The sequence below is a fragment of the Brassica napus genome, chromosome C4 (genome assembly GCF_020379485.1).
Source record: "Brassica napus cultivar Da-Ae chromosome C4, Da-Ae, whole genome shotgun sequence".
Lineage (NCBI taxonomy): Eukaryota > Viridiplantae > Streptophyta > Magnoliopsida > Brassicales > Brassicaceae > Brassica > Brassica napus.
In genome coordinates, this window is record NC_063447.1 from 28223684 (window position 1) to 28247817 (window position 24134).

Consider the following 24134-nt stretch of genomic DNA (forward strand, 5'->3'; position numbering starts at 1 on the left):
ACAGAATCAACAATGTAGGCTGAGGCACAAATATTGAATGAACAGAGGACAATACCACAAATAGTAGATACGATCATGCCGTCAATTCCAGGAAGATGGTGTTTTCGGATGGCTCATGGAAAGAGGGTGATACCTTTTCAGGACAAGGTTGGTTCAGTACCTTAGAAGAATTTGATGGTTTATTGGGGGTGAGGAATGTTAGAGTTGGTCTCTCTTCCCTTCATGCGGAGATGGAAGCGCTACTCTGGACAATGGAATGCATGAGGAATTTACGTCAATTTCAGGTTACGTTTGCAACAGATTGTTCTCAATTGGTGAAGATGGTTTCAGAACAAGAAGAATGACCAGCTTTTACAAATTATTTGGAAGATGTCAAGATCCTGAAAGAGCGTTTCACCCGATCAGAGATCATCTATGTACAAGGGACGCAAAATTCAAAGGCGGATAGACTAGCACGCAGTGTTAGGAAGCAACCGTCTTTTATCGTTCACATGGATGCAGATCACGCGGTTTGGTTTACAGAGTCAGTATGAGTCTGTATAAATTGATGACAAGAAAAAAAAGATACAATGATCTAATGAACACAAAATGAGCAATATACCGAAAATATTCTCATATACTAAGGTAGAATTAAAAATCCTCATTTCCTTCTATGTTCATGCATTTCTGGTAGATTAGAATACCTAATAATTAATAAGTTATCTACCTTAGTAGAAACTACATTCTTGTAAATTTTATTTTATCTATAACTGTGGTATACCCTATCTACGCTCACATCTATTATCTAACTTTGGTAGAATGTAAGTTATAGTAGATTTGTAAATAATATTCAAAAATCTAGGGAAACATGGTTACAAAATATTCCCCCAATCTCTTAAATATTTTTTGTTTCCATTTTTAAATATTGTAGCCAAAATTTGAGTCTTCTTCGTAACCAGAACGATTTTGTCAAAATCGTGGGGCTTCTACTCTTTTTCCTAGTTTTTCCAAAATTTGGTCTATCTAACATAAGAAAAAACACATCTATACTTCTTCTGGTTTGTGGAAATCGTCCATAAGAAGTGGATGGAGATTTCTTGTTGACAAGTTTCTAGTTTCTTGTTTAATTCTGAAAAGGGATGGAGATTTCTTGTCGACTGAGAAAGAAGAGTCGAAGACAACGGTAGAGTTCTGTTTCTTTTTTTTTCTTAATGTTTTTACTTTGTATTTCATTATAGTTTAAAGTAAAATGTTAATTTTATTAACTGTATTTTAAAGAAAAGGACAAAACTTGATTATTATTATTATTATTTATACTAAAGGAACAATGATTTTGGTTTTAGTTCTAAGGCGATAAGAGTGTAGTTGTTTTGTTACTTTTTACCAAATTTCCTTTTATAATACATTGAACAACAGTTTGCCATTTCCTTACTATTTTACTTTCGCTTTTACGGAAAGGTCGTGTCAACATAAACATCCAAGAAATTGATAGGTAATGGATGCCTTTTGTAATGAACTGGACCACTCCTTGAGGCATTTGTCTACTTTTGACAAAATATTCACATGGTTTTGTTTATGGTTTTAATGTCAGTGGCATTGTCTTACGTAATCATTCTTACTTTTTATCATTTATTTTTCTCCCGTAACGTAGGATGTTATAGACGAAATCCCTAGCACAAATTTAAGGGTGGACATTCCGATACCATTCGTGTTCAGTTAGGGTGTATTCAGAATTTGGATCTTTGAGGTTAAATATTTTAGCCATATTCAGGTATTTATAAATTTTGGTTCGAGTTTTATTCGTATCTTTACGGGTTTGGTTGGACTCGGATAAAACGTTTAAATTTATTTTTAAAATTTAAATTCATTTTATACTTTAAATTTCTCAAAATTTAAAACTAAAATAATATATTACATATAAATTTGAATAACATATACCAAAATACCTAAATTTAACATATAAATAGGTTTGACTTGAATATTTGGATAGATAATCAATAGATATTTTAAGTATTTTGGTTTTTTGAGTATTGTTTAGCTATTTTAGACATTTAATTTTGATTATTTGTATATATTTTCAAGTATTTTGGACAACTTCAAAATACCATATATATTTTGAATATTTTCAATATATTAAATCTAAAAACAATTAATATATTTAGGTATATAAATCTATTTTGGATATATCAAGGTATCCAAAATACTTCGGTTCGGATTCTCTAGATACCAAAATTTTAAATCCATATGGATATTTAACTAATTTTGGTTTCGGTTCGATACTGTTTTTCGGATCGAATCATGTTCAGTTTTTGGGATTTGGGTTTTTTTTTCTCAGCCTTAGCACAAATTATGGAGGTAGTGGGGGGTTTTATCTTTTGGTTTCAGAGGCTCAAGTTAGCCAGTCTTTTACCAATCAGATGTTAAGCTCTCTCTAAACGTAAAAACCTACTTTAAAAATCTCAAATCCAACTTTATTCTTAACTTGATCTAGTTTTTTAAGACTATGAATTCAGACATTTAGCTATTTCTAAAGCCATTTATATTTATTTAAAATCAATAAATTCAACTAAAATTAATAAACGCTTTAATTAGGGGTAGGCAAATAAATTGAACCCGAACTGAAGCTGGCTCAATAAATTGAAACCGAACCAAATCCGATATACATATCAAAAGCAATTTGTTTTGTAGTATTTTGGTTCATGGGTTTTATCCGCACCGGACCAATGGATATCCGAAAACACGAAAAATTCAAATTCTAGAAAAATACTCATACAAACCCGAACTCAATCTCGAATAAATACCCAAAATATTATAAGATTTTATTGGGTACCTAAAATAAGTATCTATTACATCAATAATTAACTCAAATACTTTGTTTAATATTTTTGTATTTGGTACTCTTCCTTCTTCTCTATATAGAGTTTATCGGGTTCGATGTATTTTCGCTTCTGATTTATCAGATATAATGTGTTTGCACATAGTTTTTGAGTTTTTTTCTCTAATTTCATTGTCTTTACTCTTTAATTTTATTTATCAAAAATTACATTAGAACCAAAAGAATCGTGACAAAAGTATTTCTCATTTTAATTTTTTTTGTTTTTGATCTTTGTTCCACTAGATCATTATTTGGTTTTTGGATTTAAATAACTTTAAAATTTTGGCTTTCAGATCTTAATTGGGTTTTCAGTTCCAAAACCCGATTAAGATCTGAAAACCAAAATTTTATTGGATTTAACCGGTTTTGGAAATGTCACTAGACCTGAAGAGACCCGGCTAAATCCAAACTAAATTTGAATAAAATTTTTATAGTATTTTAATGAGGCTGAAATTCAAAAATCCAAAAATCTGATTGAACCCAAACCAAGACCTAATTGTTTCTAATGGGATGAAATTCATAAACTCGAAAAACCAAAACAAGATATTGAAATATTAAAAGCTAAAGTATCATACACAATCTTTTCAGCCTTAGTATACTCTAGTTTCATTGCCAAATCATAAACCCGAAAAACCAAAACAAGATCGTTGAAATATTTCAAAGAAACAAAGTGTAATCTTTTCGCTTTTAAATCATATATAAATGTCAGCTTATGGCTCTGAAAATGTTGTGTACCTTTGCCGGCTTGGTGTAACTCTCGTTTCTATTTTGATTATTAATCCAACAAATGACAAAAAAACTTAGTTGTTTTAGTTAGAGTGTCAAATCATAGTGTACAAAGTATATTATATATAGATAATGATATAAATCATGAACGATGGTGAGATTATTTTTATTACATATTGATATACTGTATATGTCATTGGGGGTCTCCTTGTTGTGACTCTATCTCTCTCAACTCTGTTTTTTTTTCTTCAGATGGCTAGATTTGCTTCTTTTCTAAACGAGGTTGACTTTTTATCTTTGCGACAGTCCCACGACATCATTGACTTTTTTTGGGGTCAAATCACTGACGTGTTACCTTAAATCTGTTAGAAGATCCAAATAAGCCTGAGTTTCTCTGTTTCAGAGATAGGAAAAGTCAAAACTAGATGGATATAGATGTGGAGTCAGAGCTCATTTCACTCATTTCTCAACTAATTAACGCCGCCGATGATGACAGTACTGATTCCGGAACAGATTCAGATTCAGAGTTGGAGGAGTATCGGAATGTAAAGTTCATAAGGATCATAACACCGTTGATTCAGATCATCTCTGTCGTCAGATCTGTAGATTTCGATGCCTTGCCGAAGAAGCCTGAGTCGAAGCTCATGTCCCTCGTCGCTCAAGCAGTCTCTCTCTTCAAGCATGATTCCCTGCCGGAGCCTCTTTCGAAGCTCATATCACTAATCTCAAGAAAAATCTCCATGTCTGACTCTGATTTGTTCTTCCCCATAGTCCTTCGCCGAACACTCGGACTAGACCCAGCTCCAAAGCTCGTATCACTCGTCCGTGAATCTATATGAATTCTAAGAGACTTATTCAGTTATGCCCTCAGCGACAAGTATCCATCGACAAACGAGGAAAAATCAAAGTCTTTCGAGAAAGCCAAGTGGAATTGTTTCATCGGAAGATGGAAAAAATTCAAGTTATTAGGAGGAGAAGACTTTACTCATTTCATTTGTGGGAGTTGCAATGGGGAGTAATGTATGCGCCGGTAAACCGGAATGACATAAACGATAAAATAAAAGCGATGTTAAGGAAAATAGACGAATACAAGAACAAATACAAGAACGATAAGAAATTGTATTCGCAAACAGACATAGAGTCGAGATATGATCTCTTTCCTTAACTCAAAATATTCGCTCCGTTAGTGAGACGGGACTGTACGAATATAAAGTCCCAAGATACAACCAAGGCAGACGAATCACGTCTCACTCGTGATCGCCCTATCGAACTATAAACTCTACGAAACACTCTCGTATTTCTGACTTACGCTAAGGGATTTTTGCTGTTGGTTTCGATGTGAAAAAAGTTCAGAAATGAAGGAAGAGGAGAGACGATATTTAAAGAGACAAAGAAGACCCACTTCCCGCAACAGCTGCTGCACGTGGGCGAGAATCTCGCGGAGATCAAGGGAAGTTGAGTTCCAAAACTTCTTCCTCAAGACTCTCTCTTATCTCGTTTAAAACTTTCGAGAGGATAAAAGCATGACGTTTTTATTTTCTAGACAAACTACTTGTCGTTTTAAATAAAATTGCATGCTGTTTTTTTTCCGAAATAAATGGCAAAACGTTGAGCTTAACTTGGTCCAAAAAGAATATTCTTATTGGGCCGGATGCCCTCCACCAAGACCCAAGCCCAAGCCCACGCCCACGCCCACGCCCACGCCCACGCCCACGCCGAGCCGGACGGCGGCAGCGGCGCGCGCGTGGGGAGCCTTCTGTTCCTCCAAGCCGTTTAAACCAAGGAGAGACTGATAACATATATATGCATCACAACTTCACCTTGTTTAGTCGATGTGGGACTTTGTCCATTCTCATTATTTCACATTGGCTTATCTGGGCTTTTTCATTCAACAGCCCATCTCATTTCTTTTCATAATTTTCCAATTATTGTTTAAGCCATTGGGCTAAACTAATTGGTCCAACAATTCCCCACATGAATAGAAATGACTCTAAACATATGTAGACTAAATGCAGACTCGATAGACTCTAAAAAACTATATTTATTTTAATTCTGACTAGACTAGACAGACTTATCAAGAGTGTTTGCGAAAAATTCACTGTGTTTGAGTTGGTGGAATTTTTAAGCCTTGAACCACTCATCGTTAATATCTGTCGGGTTTACTTTACCAGGAGGTGAACATGATGTCTTGAACCAACCGGTGTTTTATGTAGACCGAGACAACAGGCATAACACAGCTTCATTTTCTCGTAGAACTTAGTTCTCTATTGTGTTCATTGTGGCCCTGAACTATTCCTGGTTTTCATGAGTGAACTTAGAGAATATAGCCTTGCATTCATTCTCCTAGAAACAGCTCCATTTCACACTCATTAGGTGATTGACCATGAAAAGTATTGAGTAATACTCCGCTTAAGAAGCTATGGAATCATTAAAAGCTTATGCTTATCCTTCTCACATTTGTTAGCACTTTTATTATCTTAGGAGCTGGGAAGAGACTACTTGTCTCAAGTGCTTTGGTTAGATTCTGTTTGATTTTGTTTTCCCTTTGAACATACGTCTTGGGATCTCCAGTCATGATAGGTAGGGTTGCAATCAAGCATCCTCATTCGTTATAGGTTTTAAACCCATTCCTTTTGATGATTTAGCAACAACATCTCGTAACAAACCTTTAGTAAATGGATCCGCTAGGTTGTCAGCCGATTTGATGTAGTCTATTGTGATTACACCACTTGAGATAAGTTGTATAATGGTTTTATGTCGTCTTCTGATATGACGAGATTTACCATTGTAGAGATTACTCTGAGCCCGAGCTATAGCTGATTGACTATCACAATGTATGCGTATAGCTGGCACAGGTTTCTCCCACATAGGAATATCTTCCAAAAAATTTCTAAGCCATTCAGCTTCTTCTGCTACTTTGTCTAAGGCTATGAACTCAGATTCCATGGTTGATCTGGCTAACATTGTTTGTTTGGTAGATTTCCATGATATTGCTGCTCCTCCTAGTGTAAAGACATATCCACTTGTGGATTTTGAGTTTTTAGAATCTGATATCCAGTTAGCATCACTGTATCCTTCTAAAACTGATGGTTCTTTACCATAGTGAAGCCCAAAATATTTTGTGTAGCGCAAGTAATTAAGTACTCTCGTTATAGCTTTCCAGTGTGTATGACCTGGATTACTTGTATATCGACTAAGTACGTTTAATGCATGCACTATATCTGGTTTAGTACAATTGGTCAAGTACATGAGACTTCCGATCACACGTGCATACTCGTTTTGTGAAACCGCTTCACCTGAATTCTTTGTCAAGTGTCATTTGGGGATCTAACGGAGTTTTTGCCGTACTATTAGAGTAATATCTAAATCTCTCTAATATTGTTTGAGCATAATGAGATTGGGTTAAGATAATTCCGTTTGAATTTCTTGTGACTTTAACCCCGGGAATTACATCTGGTAATCACAAGTCTTTCATCTCAAATGTCCCTTTGAGCATGTTCTTTGTTTGATTGATAATGTCTTTATTGCTTCCAATAATGAGCATATCATCTACATATAGACATAGCAAAACATACACATTTTTGGTAGTTTTGTAGTATATACATTTGTCACATTCATTTATTTTGAAACCATTTGACATCATTGTATTGTCAAATTTTTCGTGCCATTGTTTAGGAGCTTGTTTAAGCCCATAAAGTGACTTTACAAGTCGACATACTTTGTCTTCCTCTCCGGGAATGACAAAACCTTCAGGTTTTCATGTAAATTTCCTCTTCTAAATCACCATTTAGAAAAGCAGTTTTTACATCCATTTGATGGATTTCTAAGTCTCTTAAGGCTGCGATTGCTATCATCAGTCTTATTGATGTTATTCTCGTCACTAGAGAATATGTATCAAAATAGTCAAGGCCTTCCTTTTGTCGGAATCCTTGAACTACAAGCCTAGACTTGTATTTACCACCAGGTTTTCGTGTCATTATCCATTTATTCCCTAATGCTTTGCAGCCAGGTGGTAAATCCGTTATGTAATAAGTATAATTTTGCATGATCGAATCAAATTCACTCCTGACAGCTTCGTTCCAAAATGGAGCTTCTGGTGAAGCCATGGCTTCTGCCAAAGTTTTTGGAACATTTTCTACTAAAAATGCCATCAGGAAATCTTCTCCAAAAGATTTTTCCTTTCGAGCTTTTTTGCTCCTTCGAGGTTCTTCTTTTTCTTCATTTTTTGAAATATCATTTATAGAAATCTCGACGTTTGTCTCAGTTTCTGATTTTTTGTCATTGTCTCTTTCTTCTCGAGTTCGTTTTGAACCTTGTTTTTCCTTATATGGAAAAATATTTTCGAAGAAATATGCATTTCTTGATTCCATGACTGTATTTTCATGAATGTCTGATATTTCAGATTTATGTACCAGAAATCGATAAGCATTACTGTTATGTGCATATCCGATGAAGATGCAATCCACTGTTTTAGGTCCAATAGTGACTTTTTGGTGGTGGTACCGCAACTTTTGCCAAGCACCCCCACACTTTGAGGTATTTATACGAAGGTAAATTACCTTTCCATAATTCATATGGAGTTTTGCCAGTTACTTTATGTGGAATTTTGTTGAGGATATAATTAGAGGTAAGCAACGCTTCCCCCCACATGTTCTGGGGTAACCCAGATTCCTGCAACATTGCATTCATCATCTCTTTTAGAGTTCGATTTTTGCGTTCAGCAACTCCATTAGATTCTGGTGAGTAAGGAGCTGTAGTTTGATGGATTATTCCATGTTCTTTACAGAATGCATTGAATGAACCATCATACTCGCCTCCTCATTCGCTTCTAACTACTTTAATAGTTGTTTTAAGCTGATTTTCGACCTCGAGTTTAAATTCTTTAAATTTTTCTAAGGTTTCGTCTTTGCTATGTAATAAATATACATAGCAATATTTTGTGCAGTCATCTATGAAGGTCACAAAGTACTTTTTTCCACCTCTAGTTTGTATGTATTTTAAATCACATAAATCGGTGTGAATTAAATCTAGAGGTTTATTAGTTCTTTCAACACGAGGTGATGACGTTTTTGTGAGCTTAGCCTGTACGCATACTTCACATTTTTGTTTACTTGTTTTGCATTTAGGAATTAGATTTAAATTCATTAATCTTTGTATAGATTTGTAGTTTACATGGCCTAATCTTTCATGCCATATATTAAAAGACTCAACCAAATAAGCAACTGGCTCTTTCTTATTCATTGAAACTTTTGAAGCTACAACTTTCGGAGGGACTGTCATTACATTCAACTTCACAAGTCCACCCTTAACATACTCTCTTCCCAAATACATCTCATTCTTCCTAATCACGAGTTTGTCCGCCTCAAAACTTGTGGCGAATCCATTCTTGCTGAGCAAGGTTCTCGAGACCAGGTTCTTCCTCATGTCAGGCACATGCTTCACATTCGTCAGAGTGACCTCACGTCCAGATGTCATCTTCAAAATCACATTGTCGCATCCTTCAATCTTGGAGACTGCAGTGTTTCCCATCCTGAGCTTCTCCTGAGTCTCGCTTTCCTGATAGGTGTTGAACATCGCCCTATCGGTGCAAATGTGGGTGGTTGCACCAGAGTCATACCACCATTCTTTGGGGTTGTTGTTTTCAACCATGTTGGCTTCAGTCACCACAGCAACGAGATCCTCCTCAGTGAGATTTGCCTGAGCTTTCTCATCCTTGATCTTTTTACGACACTCAACAGTCTTGTGCCCCACTTTGTGGCAGTAGTGACATTTCCCTTTGAACTTCTCCATATTCGCATTGATCTCAATACCTTTGTTCTTGAAGTTTTTTCCAGAAGCCTTCAAGGCTGCAGCAGTTTTGGAAGGCTTGGCAGGAGAATTAGTGTGTGCCTTTCCTTTGCCTTTGTGCTCAGCCATGTTGACACTGTGCTCCTTGGTAGTGACCTTGTCAGCAGTTCTGTTTCTGGATTCCATCTGAAGCCTCATGATGAGCTCCTCGAGCCCCATCTTCTTCTTCTTGTGCTTCAAGTAGTTCTTGAAATCCGCATAGCTTGGAGGAAGCTTTTCAATGAAGCTGAGAGTTGTGAATGTCTCGCAGATGGACATTCCTTCAGCAGCGATTTCATGGCAAATGAGCTGAAACGCTTCCACCTGATCCATGATGGGTTTTGAATCCACCATTTTGAAGTCGTGGAATTTTGAGACCACATACTTCTGGCATCCGGCGTCCTCACCTCTGTACTTCTTGTCCAGTGATCTCCATAGCTCTTTCGCCGTGGGGATCTCACAGTAGACACAGTATAATGGGTCAATGAGACGACCAAAAATGTAACCTTTGCAGATGAAGTCGGAATGCACCCATATGTTAACAGTTGCGAGACTGTGAACATCATCAATCCCGTAAGGCATAAGGGGCTTGTCCTCCTGGATGAACTTGTCCAGCTTCATCGTTGTCAGGAAGAACATCATCTTCTTCTGCCACGTTTTGAAGCCTTTACCGTGGCATCAGTCCTTGAGTGAACACACTAGGGACAGCCGGAGGAGTTTGAACTGCCACCGGACCACTTGCAGTTGCTGAAACTGAACCCGTCTGATAAAGACAAGCACCGAATAGACTCCGGCGAGTGGTTTCATCAGCAGCATTTCCCGCAGGGAGGATAGTGCTTGTTGTTGCTGCAGCGGTTGACGCTGTGATGTTTCCAACGGTTGTCACCAATGCATCAGTGGCTGCAACGTTGAGTGGAGTTATTGTGACATCAAAGGGGGTGTTGTTATCGTTCGTCATTTTTCTGTAGAGAAAACATGAAGACGGATTAGTACTCCAACCAAAAAATAACATATTATTTTTAAGCAAAAAATAATAGTCTAAAATCGATTTTCATTTTTGGTGTTTGAACCAAATTATATCGATATAAGTCTCGAGAAAAACGTTTTGCAAACTCGCTTAAAAGCGTTCGCAGAAATCGTTTTGTATAGACTTAGAATGTTTCACAAACTCGCTTAAGAAACCGGTTATAGAAACGATTCATGTAAATAACATTTTGATAATGTATCAAAAATGTTTCGTGATAATGCTAGAAAGCAATCCGCAAAGCGGTATCAAACAAATAAAAAACGTTTCGCGGAAGGACTATAAAGCAAATCGCAAACTCGTTTTCAAATGAACAAAGAAACATTTCGCGAAAGTGCTAGAAAGCAAATCGCAAACCCGGTTATAAGATAAGAACAAACCTTTCGCGGAAGTGTTAGAAAGCAAATCGCAAACACGGTTCCAAAACCCGTTTTTATTAATCGTTTTTTCAACCCGATTAGAGCTTTAAACGTAAAGCGATTTTGAGTTAAGATTGTAGACGCCGGTAAACCGGAATGACATAAATGATAAAATAAAAGCGATGTTAAGGAAAATAGACGAATGTAAGAACAAATACAAGAACGATAAGAAATTGTATTCGCAAACAGACATGGAGTCGAGATATGATCTCTTTCCTTAACTCAAAATATTCGCTCTGTTAGTGAGACGGAACTGTACGAATATAGAGTCCCATGATACAACCATGGCAGACGAATCACGGCTCACTCGTGATCGCCCTATCGAACTATAAACTCTACGAAACACTCTCGTATTTATGACTTACGCTAAGGGATTTTTGCTGTTGGTTTCGATGTGAAAAAAGTTCAGAAATGAAGGAAGAGGGGAAACGATATTTAAAGAGACGAAAAAAACCCACTTTCCGCAACAGCTGCTGCACGTGGGTGAGAATCTCGCGGAGATCGAGGGAAGTTGAGTTCCGAAACTTCTTACTCAAGACTCTCTCTTATCTCGTTTAAAACTTTCGAGAGGATAAAAGCATGACGTTTTTATTTTCTAGACAAACTACTTGTCATTTTAAATAAAATTGCATGCTGTTTTTTCCCGAAATAAATGGCAAAACGTTGAGCTTAACTTGGTCCAAAGAAAATATTCTTATTGGACCAAAGGCCCTCCACCAAAATCCAAGACCCAAGTCGACGCCGAGCCGAGCCAGCCGGACGGCGGCTGCGGCACGCGCATGAGGAACATTCCTCCAAGTCGTTTAAACCAAGGGAAGACTGATAACATATATATGCATCACAACTTCACCTTCTTTAGTCGACGTGGGACTTTGTCCATTCTCATTATTTCACATTGGCTTATCTGGGCTTTTTCATTCAGCAGCCCATCTCATTTCTTTTCATAATTTTCCAATTATTGTTTAAGCCATTGGGCTAAACTAATTGGTTCAACAAGTACCATCGAGAATATGATAAGGCTCCACTCCAAATCAAACACCCTCTTCATCCCAAGCATTTTCTTCAGCTTGTGTCCATGAGATTTGGCAGTGGAACTAGAGTATGCTACTGCTGTGATGATGATCTCAATGAGGTTTTTTATTATTGCTCCGCCTGCGATTATGCTATGACTTGTGTCGAGAAAACACTGATTTTAGCTAGAGACATTCCCAAGTGGCATGAGCATACGCTTGCTCTCTTTCCAACCCAGGCTTCTTTTCCTTGCAGTATATGTGCCTTGACCCATTCAGCCTGTCCTTTCTATGTATGCCGTCCTTGCGACTTTGTCGTCCATCAGAAATTTATCAGCTTACTGCGTGTCATAAGGATATCTCGTCATCCCCACCACCACATCTTCTTTACACCATCTTTCACTCAAGGTCACTCAAGGTCATTCAAGATGTGCCACACAAAGTAATGTATGGGATGGCATCGATCTTGACGGAGTGCATCCGGAACAAATCGAAGAAGAAGTTGAGCCATTTGTGAGGAAAGTGACGGAGACATACGACATTTCAGCCACGAATATCATCTTTTGAGATTGGATGAGAACAAAGACAAAGATTACGACGAGAATAAGCTGTGTCAAGCATGTGTTACCCCAATCTATTTCGGTAACTTCTCTCTTGTGTGCAATGCAAATTTGTTCTACATGAAACATGTGCTAATATTTCTCGCAAAATATATCACCCGATACATCCACATCAGCTCATTCTAGCTCCAGAGGGAAGATATGACGACGTTACATGTTCAGCTTGTGATAGGTTGATACCAGCAGATTGTTTTTCCTATGAGTGTGCTAAAGAAGAATGTAATTTTCAACATGTGCAGTGTGCCACAACTTCTAAGCCATTAGTCCATGGAAGCCATGCACATCCTTTATTTTTAACAACTAAACCAGAAGTCTGGGGATCATGTCGTGTTTGCTCTCTTAAGATAAAGGAAACATTCAATTGCATTGAATGTGATGACTTTTCTTTGTGTTTCCAGTGTGCTACTATACCTCCAAAGGTGAGGTATAAGCATGATACGCATATCCTCACTCTTTTTTATGGCGAGGACAAAAGTACTACCATGATGCATTGGTGTGAGGTTTCTGAAAGAAAAATAGAGATAAACAAGTGGTTTTATACGTGTGATCAGTACTGCTGTGTCACTCTACATATCAAATGTTTGATTGGGAGGGACTTATACATGAAGCCTGGTTCATCACTCTTCTTCTACGGTAAACATGTAGATGTTTTGTCAAACAATCATCTGATGTCTCCGCCCATTTGCGCCAACTGTGTGAACCATTGTCCACACAAAATAGCTTTCCAATGTTTCGGCTTAATAGCTTGTTCTCTAGAATGTTTAGGGGGGTGTTATTGGATGTTCAGGGATTGGACTTTGTATTCTTGCCATCTCTTGAATGCTGTGATCCATCTAAGCCCATTGACAAGCAGGAAGAGGAGAAATTGGTAGACTTTTGGGAGATGATGTATTTATAAAGAGTTCGAGATTTTCAAATATAAACAATTTACTGAACCTGAAAAGAGTTTTGATGAAATTTTAGTTGGTTATTAAATGTAGACAATTATAAATTTCTGTAGAAATTATATAATATTATGTGGTTGTGTTTGTTTATTAGAGATTTAGGCTCTCTATACATGCAAAAATGGGAATTTGTAATGTACAACCTAAAAACTATAGTTAAGTGAATGAGTTTATCTCTAATATTATTTGAAAAGTCAGTTTTCTACGTATTATAATCAATTCTAAGAACGGTTAACTACAGCGGTACCCATAATGAATCAAATATATCTAATTGCTATTATTAAAAAATCTATTCTATTTTCTTATTCCTTTTATAGTTTAGGTATACTTTCTTTATATTTTTCAAATAAAATGATAATAAAAACATTTACAAAATGTAAGAGCAGAAAAATATAAAGTAAAGAAATAATCTTCATTTTAAAGGATAAACTTAAACAACATAATATATATTTTTATGGCAATAAGTATTTTATTTAAATTGATCTATCTGTAAAATTATTACAAAATAATTTAAATACCATAAATTAAGATATCTTTAAGAAATAAAATAATAGATTTATATTTATTTTTATTTAAGTTTCCTTTTAAATTTTCCAAATAACATATATAATAAAGAAAATATTTTAAAATTTTAAAACGAAAATATTTTTATATATAAAGTGATTTCATAAAAAAGGAAAGTTTCCAAAAATAATCTTGATATTAAATTAAAGAAATAATCTTCCATTTTAAATTTTATCAGTTATGTTTTTTATGCAACTTCCTATGTATCATCACTTTATGTTTTTTTATTTTTGGAAATTAAAATATACCAAATTGTTTAAAAAATCAAGACACACTTATACATGTAAGATGAAGAACCAAACTAATACAAATAATAAAATTAATTAAATTTGGCTGAATGAGATTAAAATTAGTTGTACTATAACTAGATCTTGACCCGCGCAACCGTGTAGATATTATTTTCAATATATATACATAGATATTATTTTAGATCATTGGTGGTATATATTTTTAACGTTAATCATATATTTAAATATTTATATAACTATTTCAAATACAATAATTTCATAGATTATATGTTATAATTAATCAGTTGTTTAAAATCGTCACAAGCATTTATCGCTTCTTATTGTATTTACATTTAGTTACTGAAAAAATAATATATGCATGAAAAAACATATCTGAAAATTATTTTGTGTTTAATTTATACTAAATTCTGATCCACCGTCCTTCAAAACTGAATTTTCTTTAAGCAATATTTTTTACGTTTATTCATTTTAGATAATATATTATTGTATATAAATTTTTTTAAGATATGTAATTTTTTTTATACATGTATTATATAGTTTTCCAATATTAAGCCATTCTATCATCATATTATATTTTTAACATAAATATTTATATTTGTGAAAGCAAATTTATAAATTTATCAATTTAATATAATTTATCATATTTAGTTCAATATAATAGTTTATTTTAATATGATTTATGATTATTATAAAAAATATATAAAAATAAAATAGAATTTTTATTTTTCATTTTATAAAAGATAACTGAATATATATCAATGCATACTAATAATTCTATGTAAAATTTAACTATATCATTATTAAGTAGTTACAAAGATTTTATATTATTAGCTTTAGTGAATATATGGAACTTACCAACATAATTTCTGGTTGTATTTCTAAATTTAAAATTTATATATGGAAGTTAAATTAAATTGGACCTACATAATGGAGAAGAAATATTTTGAGATAATGTTAAGAACAAAAAAAAATATTTTTAAAGGAGAAACTATAATATATTGTACTTACAAACTAATTTTGTAGTAAATATTTTTATTTGAAACAGAAAGAATATTTCTTTCTAACAAAATCTTTTAAAGATATTGATAAAATTTATTTTGTAAATTAATCAATATAAATTGTTATTATCATTAAAATATTGTTAAAATATTTATATGATTTTAGTTTTTCGTTCATCATTCAAAAATAAATTTAATTTGAAATTCTAATTATATTTTGTGCTAATTAAAATTTAAGTTAATTAATTTTTGAAAATAAAATTTATCCTGATTCTGAAAAAAAATTCTTAGAATTTTATTAAACAATATTTATTTGTATTTTAAATAAAATATAAAGATATTAAAAGATATGATGATTAAATTATGTAAAATTTAATAAACTTTCTATAGAATGGTCCAAATAAAAAAATCACACATGAATAAAGTTATGACTTATGTTTTAATATATAAAGATTCGAAGGAGTACTAGGATCAGACCCACGCTTAGAAGCACATGATAATTTTTGTTTTGTAAAATTAATTTTATTTTATATGTATTTGTCTTGTTTTCCAGCATAACATGTTCTTTTTTTTCTGCAGCTGCAATCAGAGTATCATTGTTAGAATCCTAAAATCACGAGAAGGACAGTTGTAATGTATAGAACCCCAGTTTTCCTCCACCCTGTTAGTTTTTAATTGGACATAAAGAAAAGTTATACCATTTCTTGGAGAGATTAAAGACGATGAACATAGAAAACTGAGGAATACATTTCTTAAGATACTGAAGAACAATTTTAGTTCCCACGTAAGATCCTCAAAAATCTGAAAATGAAAGAAAGTTGAAAGTATCCATTGCTAGTCAATAAAAATCAATTTTTTTTTATTGAGAATGACTGTTAAACATAATTTTAAACATAAACAATTTTTTTTAAAAAAATAATCCATAAGAATGACTTTTAAATTCTTTGAACGATGTTATACCTTCTATTTGAAGTATTGAGCAAGCAAACTATTCGGAACTAAAACTTATGGAGCAATTAAATGTCTAGAGAAGGTTGATCATATGTCTCTAGATTAGCAGCATATTTATAGTGACATGCTATAACCAAGTGATGGTAGCCTAATGGTGTGTACCCACGTCAATCTTAGGTTCGATTCTTTCTGGGAACTAAATTACCATCATTTGGCCAGTCTGGATTTCGGCCCAAGTGGTTTACATGGTGTATCGTAACAGATGATCGGTTCACCCTCTGGCATTGGAAGGTATTCCAAACTCGAGTCAGACAGTGTGGTAACCAGTCCACTATGTAGCACTAAGTGTATTCCTCCCGAAGCCGACCGAATCAGCCGATAGGGTTTATAAAAAAATATATATATAGTGACATGATATTAGGTTTTCGAATTGATCCAAGATTGTGATTTTCTTCCACGATTCTCTAGATTTCTCAAGTAGTTATGTAGCTAAATATATGATAAAATTACTTGATGTTATCTATTAGATGTTCATTAGATAATATATTTACAAAATATACTAAATTATTATAACTAATATATTTTCCGTAAATATAACTTTCAAATCTTCAAACAAAAATTAACTGAACTTGTGCACAATAATTAATCAGCTGTAATTAATGATTTGCTAAAAACTTTCAAGGCTTGTTAGAAAAACAGGTAAGTGGAATCTATAATAAAATATTTATGTATTTCAGTATAGATTTTTTAATAATAGGTTATACATTTTTTTTTTTTTAAAAAGGGTTTTGCTTGTAGTAGGTATAGATTTGTTATGTATTTTTCTAATTTGTTAGTATAATCTGGTTCAGATTACCTATCTAACGAATGAAAAGAAAAAGTCTAACTATGTATGTTTTGAATTAATGATTCTTATCATTTGAAGATATGGCAGCGTATCAAATGTTTTCTATGTTGTCGGTCGTTGGAATACTAAACCATAAATGAATATTTAGAAAAGATTAGTTTACAAAAAAAATATATATATATATTTACAATAGATTCTTTACAAAAAAAAATAATTACAAAAGATGTACGATTGGTTAAGGGAAGAGGCGATGATTGGTTATTATAGCCACTCCCGGCGTAGATTTGTAGTATTTAAGATGAATCGAGGGTTAAATACTATTTGTATTTTAGTTTAAATAGATTATATTTAACACAGCATACACACAAAATGAGTAACTGGACCAATCCAAATTATTTTATCTAAAATAAAAAATTAACTAAAATAATATATTATTAGTTGTAGTGATATTTTTTATACATTTAAATTATAGTACGACTAAACATATTAATAATAAATAAATAAATATGAAATTATTAAATAATATTATGAAGATATTAACCTACTATTTCAATTTAGCTATTTGTATAACTTGTATATATGCATGATATTTCAAAAATAATCATTTTTATATTTATTTATGTAACTTTGATCGATCAACACTTTAGTTTATTTTTATTATGTGATTCTCAAAATAACATATATTAAATTATACATAATCTTACTAAATATATTTACAATATAAGACAAGAATCAAATCAAATACAAATAAAAATAAAGTAATAATTAAGTTTTAATCTATAGAAAAAAAATATTATGGTAGACTTGGAAAAATAAAAGTTATCCAATATATCCAAATAATAATCAAACATACAAAATAATACATATACAAAATCATAATTATAGTTAAAATAATATAATTTTATTTAAAATAAATCATACATATTAATTATAATATAAATTACAAAATTATTTAAAATGGATGAAATATTAATAAACTATTATAATATATTTAGTTTATAGATATTTATATTTGTGCTTGAACACATGAAAATAATCTAGTATCTCTTATATATTAATTGAAAAACATCACAATATTGTTTTGTAGCCACGTGTCACCGTGAGAATGAAATTTAGAATTCTTAAAGAAATTGGTTGGTCCATCTTAACTTATATTATACTTTTTATCAAACTAACTATTAAATTGATAAATAGCATACAAAAGAATATTCTCACACTTTCCTTAAATAAAAGCTACGGAATTGCCTAATATGATTAACATATATATGACAATTAATGATTATGAAATAATAAATATTTGATAACAATTTTTGTATCTTAGCTCTTTTTTTGTTAAATTTTATATTATTAAAAGATATTAAACAACTACATTAACCATATAATAAAACTTTTTTTTCTTATATGTTATATTTTAAATTTTTAAAACGACTATAAATTAAAATTATTAAAACGTTAAATGTCTCAAACTAAAATTTTGTGATCAATGGTTTGGTAATAACAAGATACAAATGATTATAAATTGTATGAATATGAAGTCTAATTTACTAGACATTCATATTATATATTAATATAGTTTACAATTAAACTATATAACATAGTAAAATAATTAAGTATGATTATTTCTATATTTGTATTGAAAAAATATTAAAACCTTAATATTTTAATTTTGAAATTTTGCATTAAAAAAATGGCACATTAGAAATTTTGTGTTTATCATATGAATATGAATTCTCAATAATTATTTATATTAATATATACTATATATCTATGTTCATGTCATTGAAATTTAGTTTTATACCATATAAAATAAATAAAATGATTGTTTTAATTTATTTACCCAAAAAAATATCGTAAAAACAAGATGTATTATTTTGATTTATGTGTTTAATCTAATTTAAATATATACATAATACATAAATGAATACAAATAAATAATATATAAAAATTATTTTTATATATAACATTCATCCCGCGCAAAATCTTAAGCTAGTTATATATTATATAGAAAACTGACAAGATTACCTCTTGCTTAAAACATTGCTTCTACTCGCATCCTATGACGCATCAGAAGAATAAGTAATTGAGAAGAAGCATAAGTGACGACGGCTCCAACAACAGGGTAGGCGGAGAGAGCAGCTGTGGCTTCATTCATGTCGCTTTTGCGGAACAATGAAGGTCAGTGGCGGCTTCGTTCGTGTCGCTCACACACTACAGTGATCGATACAAGATGGAATATGCATGTTTCAGTATTGTTCATCCTTCTGGTTCTTTTCAAAAACTTTTTTCTTTTTTTTTTTTTTTCTTTTCAAAAACTTAGTGGTGGTGTTAGGTTTGGTCAAAAGATCTACTCCGGGGTTGGATACGGGTCGTAAGTCCACAAAGGCAAAATGCCACGTGGAGGGTTGTAGTACGGAACTAAAAAATGCAAAAACTTATTACTTGGGACACAAAGTTTGTTGCATATATAAAAAGAAGTTTCTTACTTTCATTGTTAGACTATGTTCGTTTTTTTTGTATTTGGTTGAAGTGTCTAGATGCAACATCTGAATACAACATCTGGGATGTTACATCTAATTGTGTTTGTTTTTAAAATTTGTATTTGTATCTAAATACAACATCTAATTGTTTAGCATCATTTGTTTTCTATTTTTGCATTAGTAATAAATTATGTAAAATAAGTTTGCATCACTTATATAAATGACTCTGAAAGTGGTGATGCAAATAATTCATATCATTTATTATATAGAAATATAGAATATTTACATCAACTATTATAAGTGATGTCAATATACATCAATTACAAAAATTGATACTAATATTTATATTAATTTTATAAAACGATGTTAGTATTAGAATCAGTTAAAATAATTGATTTTAATTATTCATATCTTTTTAATAATTTAAATATTAATTTTTGATGTGATTTCAGTAATTTTAGCATTTATAGTTTATTAAATAAATTATTTTAATGTTTTTAAAATTATATCACGAAATTAATTTAGATTAGTAATTAAATTTGAATCAATGAATAAACAAATAAAAAAATATTGATAACTTTTTTTTCCTTCCCTTGATGTTACAATTAAAAATTTAAAAGATAAAAAACCCTATAAGATAGGAAAAGAAAAAAAAGATGAATTCAAATAGAAAAATAATTGTAAACAATAAACATTCCTTTCCCATAAGAGTTCTTCTTTTGTTTTCTTTGCGCCATAAGAGTTCTTCAGTCAAGATTTTTTTTCTTCTTATTCTCTGCATCTACTGCGTTTGGTGGTGGTGTTTTAAAACTATTAACTGCTTCTGCGAAAACAAAATTAACATCATCATGATTCATATAAGGAAAAAGACAGTTTTGTATTATTGTATACAGAATCAATCAAAAGAAAGGTTTAGCACGAGACTCTTACTGTTGACTAATCTGAACCAATGATGTACTGACGTAAACAACAACTTTCTTCATGGAAGTTTCAGAGTATCATATTCCGATATGCAGATCCAATTCAAAACCATATCAAACTGTGTTGAAAACATTTGTTAGAGGGTTGTGGGCGGAAGATAAAGACTTTGTTTTTTTTTTGAAACCAAGATAAATACTTTGTTAAAGAAAAAGAAGTAAAGAATCGTTGCTTTTATTCAATTGAAAAGGATCTTGATCTAGTAGTGGATGAAATAAAATAGGAGGAGATATATGACAATATTTTTGTAACAAAAATGTTTAAATAGCTTACAATTTTATTTACAAAAGAAACTAACAAAGTAAATATACAATTAACTACCAACATTTATCAATTATGTCGAAATTTAAAAAGTTCGTTATAAATTTCATATTTTGAGCTAACTTATTTCGTTTAATTAATCTAAACTATTATTTATGAAGTGATTTAGCTTATTTATCATGATTTTCATGATTTTAGGTAATTTTGCTTATTTGTCATGTTTTAATTAGGTTTAAGCTGAGTCATTAATTTATTAATAGTTTTTAGTTGAATCCATAATTTATTAATTTAAATAATATAACTATAAAATATGTAATTAGATATATAATTATTTTGATTTTGCTTATTTGTTATGGTTTCCATGATTTTAGTCAGTTTTGCTTATTTGTCATGTTTTTATTATGTTTTAGCTTAGTCATTGATTTATTAATAATTTTTAGCTGAATCACTAATTTATTAATTTAAAAAAATATCCGTAATGAATTTATATATAATTAAAAACGAATTTTTATTTAATAATATTTAAATCTACATGTTATATTAAATTTCTTATTTTCTTATTAGGTTTTAAGATTTTATATAAGTCATCGATTTATTATTAGTTTTTAACTGAGTATTTATTAATTTTCACAAAACCCGTAATTAATTCTATATAAAATAAGTCACGAATTTTATTTTAATAATATTAAATTTTTATGTTATATTAATTTATGAAGTGATTTATCTTATTTGTCATGATTTCCATGATTTTAGGTAATTTTGCTTATTTGTCATGTTTTAATTAGGTTTAAGCTGAGTCATTAATTTATTAATTGTTTTTAGTTGAGTCCGTAATTTATTAATTTAAATAATATAACTATAAAATATGTAATTAGATATATAATTATTTTTATTTTGCTTATTTGTTTTAGTCAATTTTGCTTATTTGTCATGTTTTTATTAGGTTTTAGCTTAGTCATTGATTTATTAATAATTTTTAGCTGAACTACTAATTTATTAATTTAAAAAATATCCGTAATGAATTTATATATAATTAAAAACTAATTTTTATTTTATAATATTTAAATCTATATGTTATATTAAAACTCTTATTTTCTTATTAGGTTTTAAGCTTTTATATAGGTCATTGATTTATTATTAATTTTTAACTGAGTATTTATTAATTTTCACAAAATCCGTAATGAATTATATATATAATAACTCACGAATTTTATTTTAATAATATTAAATTTTTATGTTATATTAAATAATTAATTATAAACTAATATAATAAAATTGTGAAAATATATTTAAAAATTAAGAGAATTATTATATATATTGTGTTGCTATATGAAAACAATATTTTTTTATTATAAAGTTAAAAATTAAGATATAAAACAATTTATAATTAAATTTTAGTCAAACAAAAATATTTATATAAAGATATTTTCTAAACTATTTCTAATAGTTTCAGTTGGTGACCACTAGAAGAATGAAAAAAATGAACAAAATAAAAAATAAAATTTCATTTGAGGAATTGAAAAAATGAAAAAAAATATAAATTTTTGTTCAATTTGTTCCTTATCAAAATTGCATAGGAAAATTTTTCTTATAAATTCATTCTTCCATAGAGAATTTAGACGAAAAAAGTGGGATCTACCTTTCAATAATTTGATTAAAATTTCAACATAACTGATATAATTTTGAGAAACAAAGAATTCACCATAATTTTTTCTTCAACATGTTCACCAATTAGAGTTTTATTATGCCGATTTTTGGATTAATAAGATATAAAATAATAAGTATTCGTAAGATGATTACGCTCACATGTGCGGGGAAAACACCTAGTTATATATTATAATGAGCATACACATATTTTTAAAATATATATGTAAGATTCTTTATTTAGTCAATATATATAGTTATCATTTTAATATTCAAAATATAAATTTATCTAACTTACTTATTAAATGAATTCAAATTATTTATCAAAGCAATATAAAATTTCTTTATAAGAGTAATATACAGATTTATTTATATAAATTCTTATGATAATATTTAATTTTAAATTTATAAGAAATAAGATTTGCAACATCACATATATTCAAGCTACAGAAATGAATTACGTACACATATTAATATCTTAATAATTAAAATTATGTTAGTATCATTTTACCTTTGATGTCAAACTGGAACATTTATTGAAATGATGTTACTATTGTATCAGTTTTATAAGTGATACTAATCCAAATTAGTGATTGTATCATCATTTAATTGATGTAAACTTATATTTTCTATCAATTTATAAGAAGTGACGTAAACTAATATAGATTTGTTCCAATTGCATTGAAGTGATGCCAAATAAATTAATAACATCATCGTTTATTACCAGTGATGTTAAACAGACATATTTTGAATCATTTGCTAATAAATAATTCAAATCAATATCGTTTATCTTTGTGATTCAATTTAAGTGATGTATTACAATCTTTTTGTTTCTTTTTGGATTTTATAATAACATTTGAATACTATTAGGTAAAAAGACTATAAAGAGCATGATTTATATAATTAATTAGTTATTGTATTGGAATAAATGTGTCTAAAATATATTTTTAACAAAATAAGTGATATATTTAATTGTTTTTGAGAAATCTGATATAAAGGTTTTGGCAGAAAATATGATTTTGCGGCTTTAACGAGAAAATATCCGAAGATAACCGAACACATGCATACCTAACCTTATAGTTTTAATTTATTTCTTTCATTTTATTCAAAATATTTATATTGATGTTATACATGGCTCAAAATCATATAATATACATATAGTTGTTGACAAAGTAATTTGATATTCACTTAAAATGCATGTTAAGCATCTTGTTTCATGCATTAACAAAAAATATATTCAGATTCTCAAAACACTATTTTCAAAATTTTGTTCCTAAACCTATTAATCATTCAATCTATTAATTTTTTTTTAAAATGAGCTAAGTTAATTAAATTTAAGAAACTTGAATAATGAAGAATGTGACTTTTTCTTTCTAAATCTAAAATATCTGAACCCAGCCTGAAATTACCAAACCCGAACTAAAAATATCCGAACCCGACCCGATATGTAAAAATACCCAAACGGGTTCTAGACTCCAATACCCAAATACCCGAAAATCTGAAATATCCGACCCGAATTCGAAAGGGTACCCAAACGACCAGACCAAGTTTTTTTTTTGGGGGGGGGGGGGGGGGGGGGGGGGGGGGGGGACTTGATTTTACGGTTATGGCAAATTTTACGATTTTGGCAGAAAAAATTCAATTTTTCTTTTCTAATAGAAAGATTTATCTGATTTTCTGGTTTTGGTGGAAAAATCTAATTTTGTGGTTTTGGAAATTGTGATTTTGCGATTTTGGTGGAAA

At 30.7% G+C, this 24134-nt stretch overlaps 1 protein-coding gene across 1 annotated transcript; it reads left to right on the forward strand.

Annotated features, from left to right (window-relative positions):
- Positions 1–2405: 2405 nt before the first annotated feature.
- LOC106442327 lies at positions 2406–13578 on the forward strand. Its single transcript, XM_048753805.1, is given in 5 exon segments — positions 2406–4592; positions 11843–12265; positions 12267–12376; positions 12379–12507; positions 12510–13578. Coding segments are annotated over 5 exon segments (2091 nt in total). The 5' UTR covers positions 2406–4005; the 3' UTR covers positions 13352–13578.
- The last annotated feature ends 10556 nt before the right edge of the window (positions 13579–24134 follow it).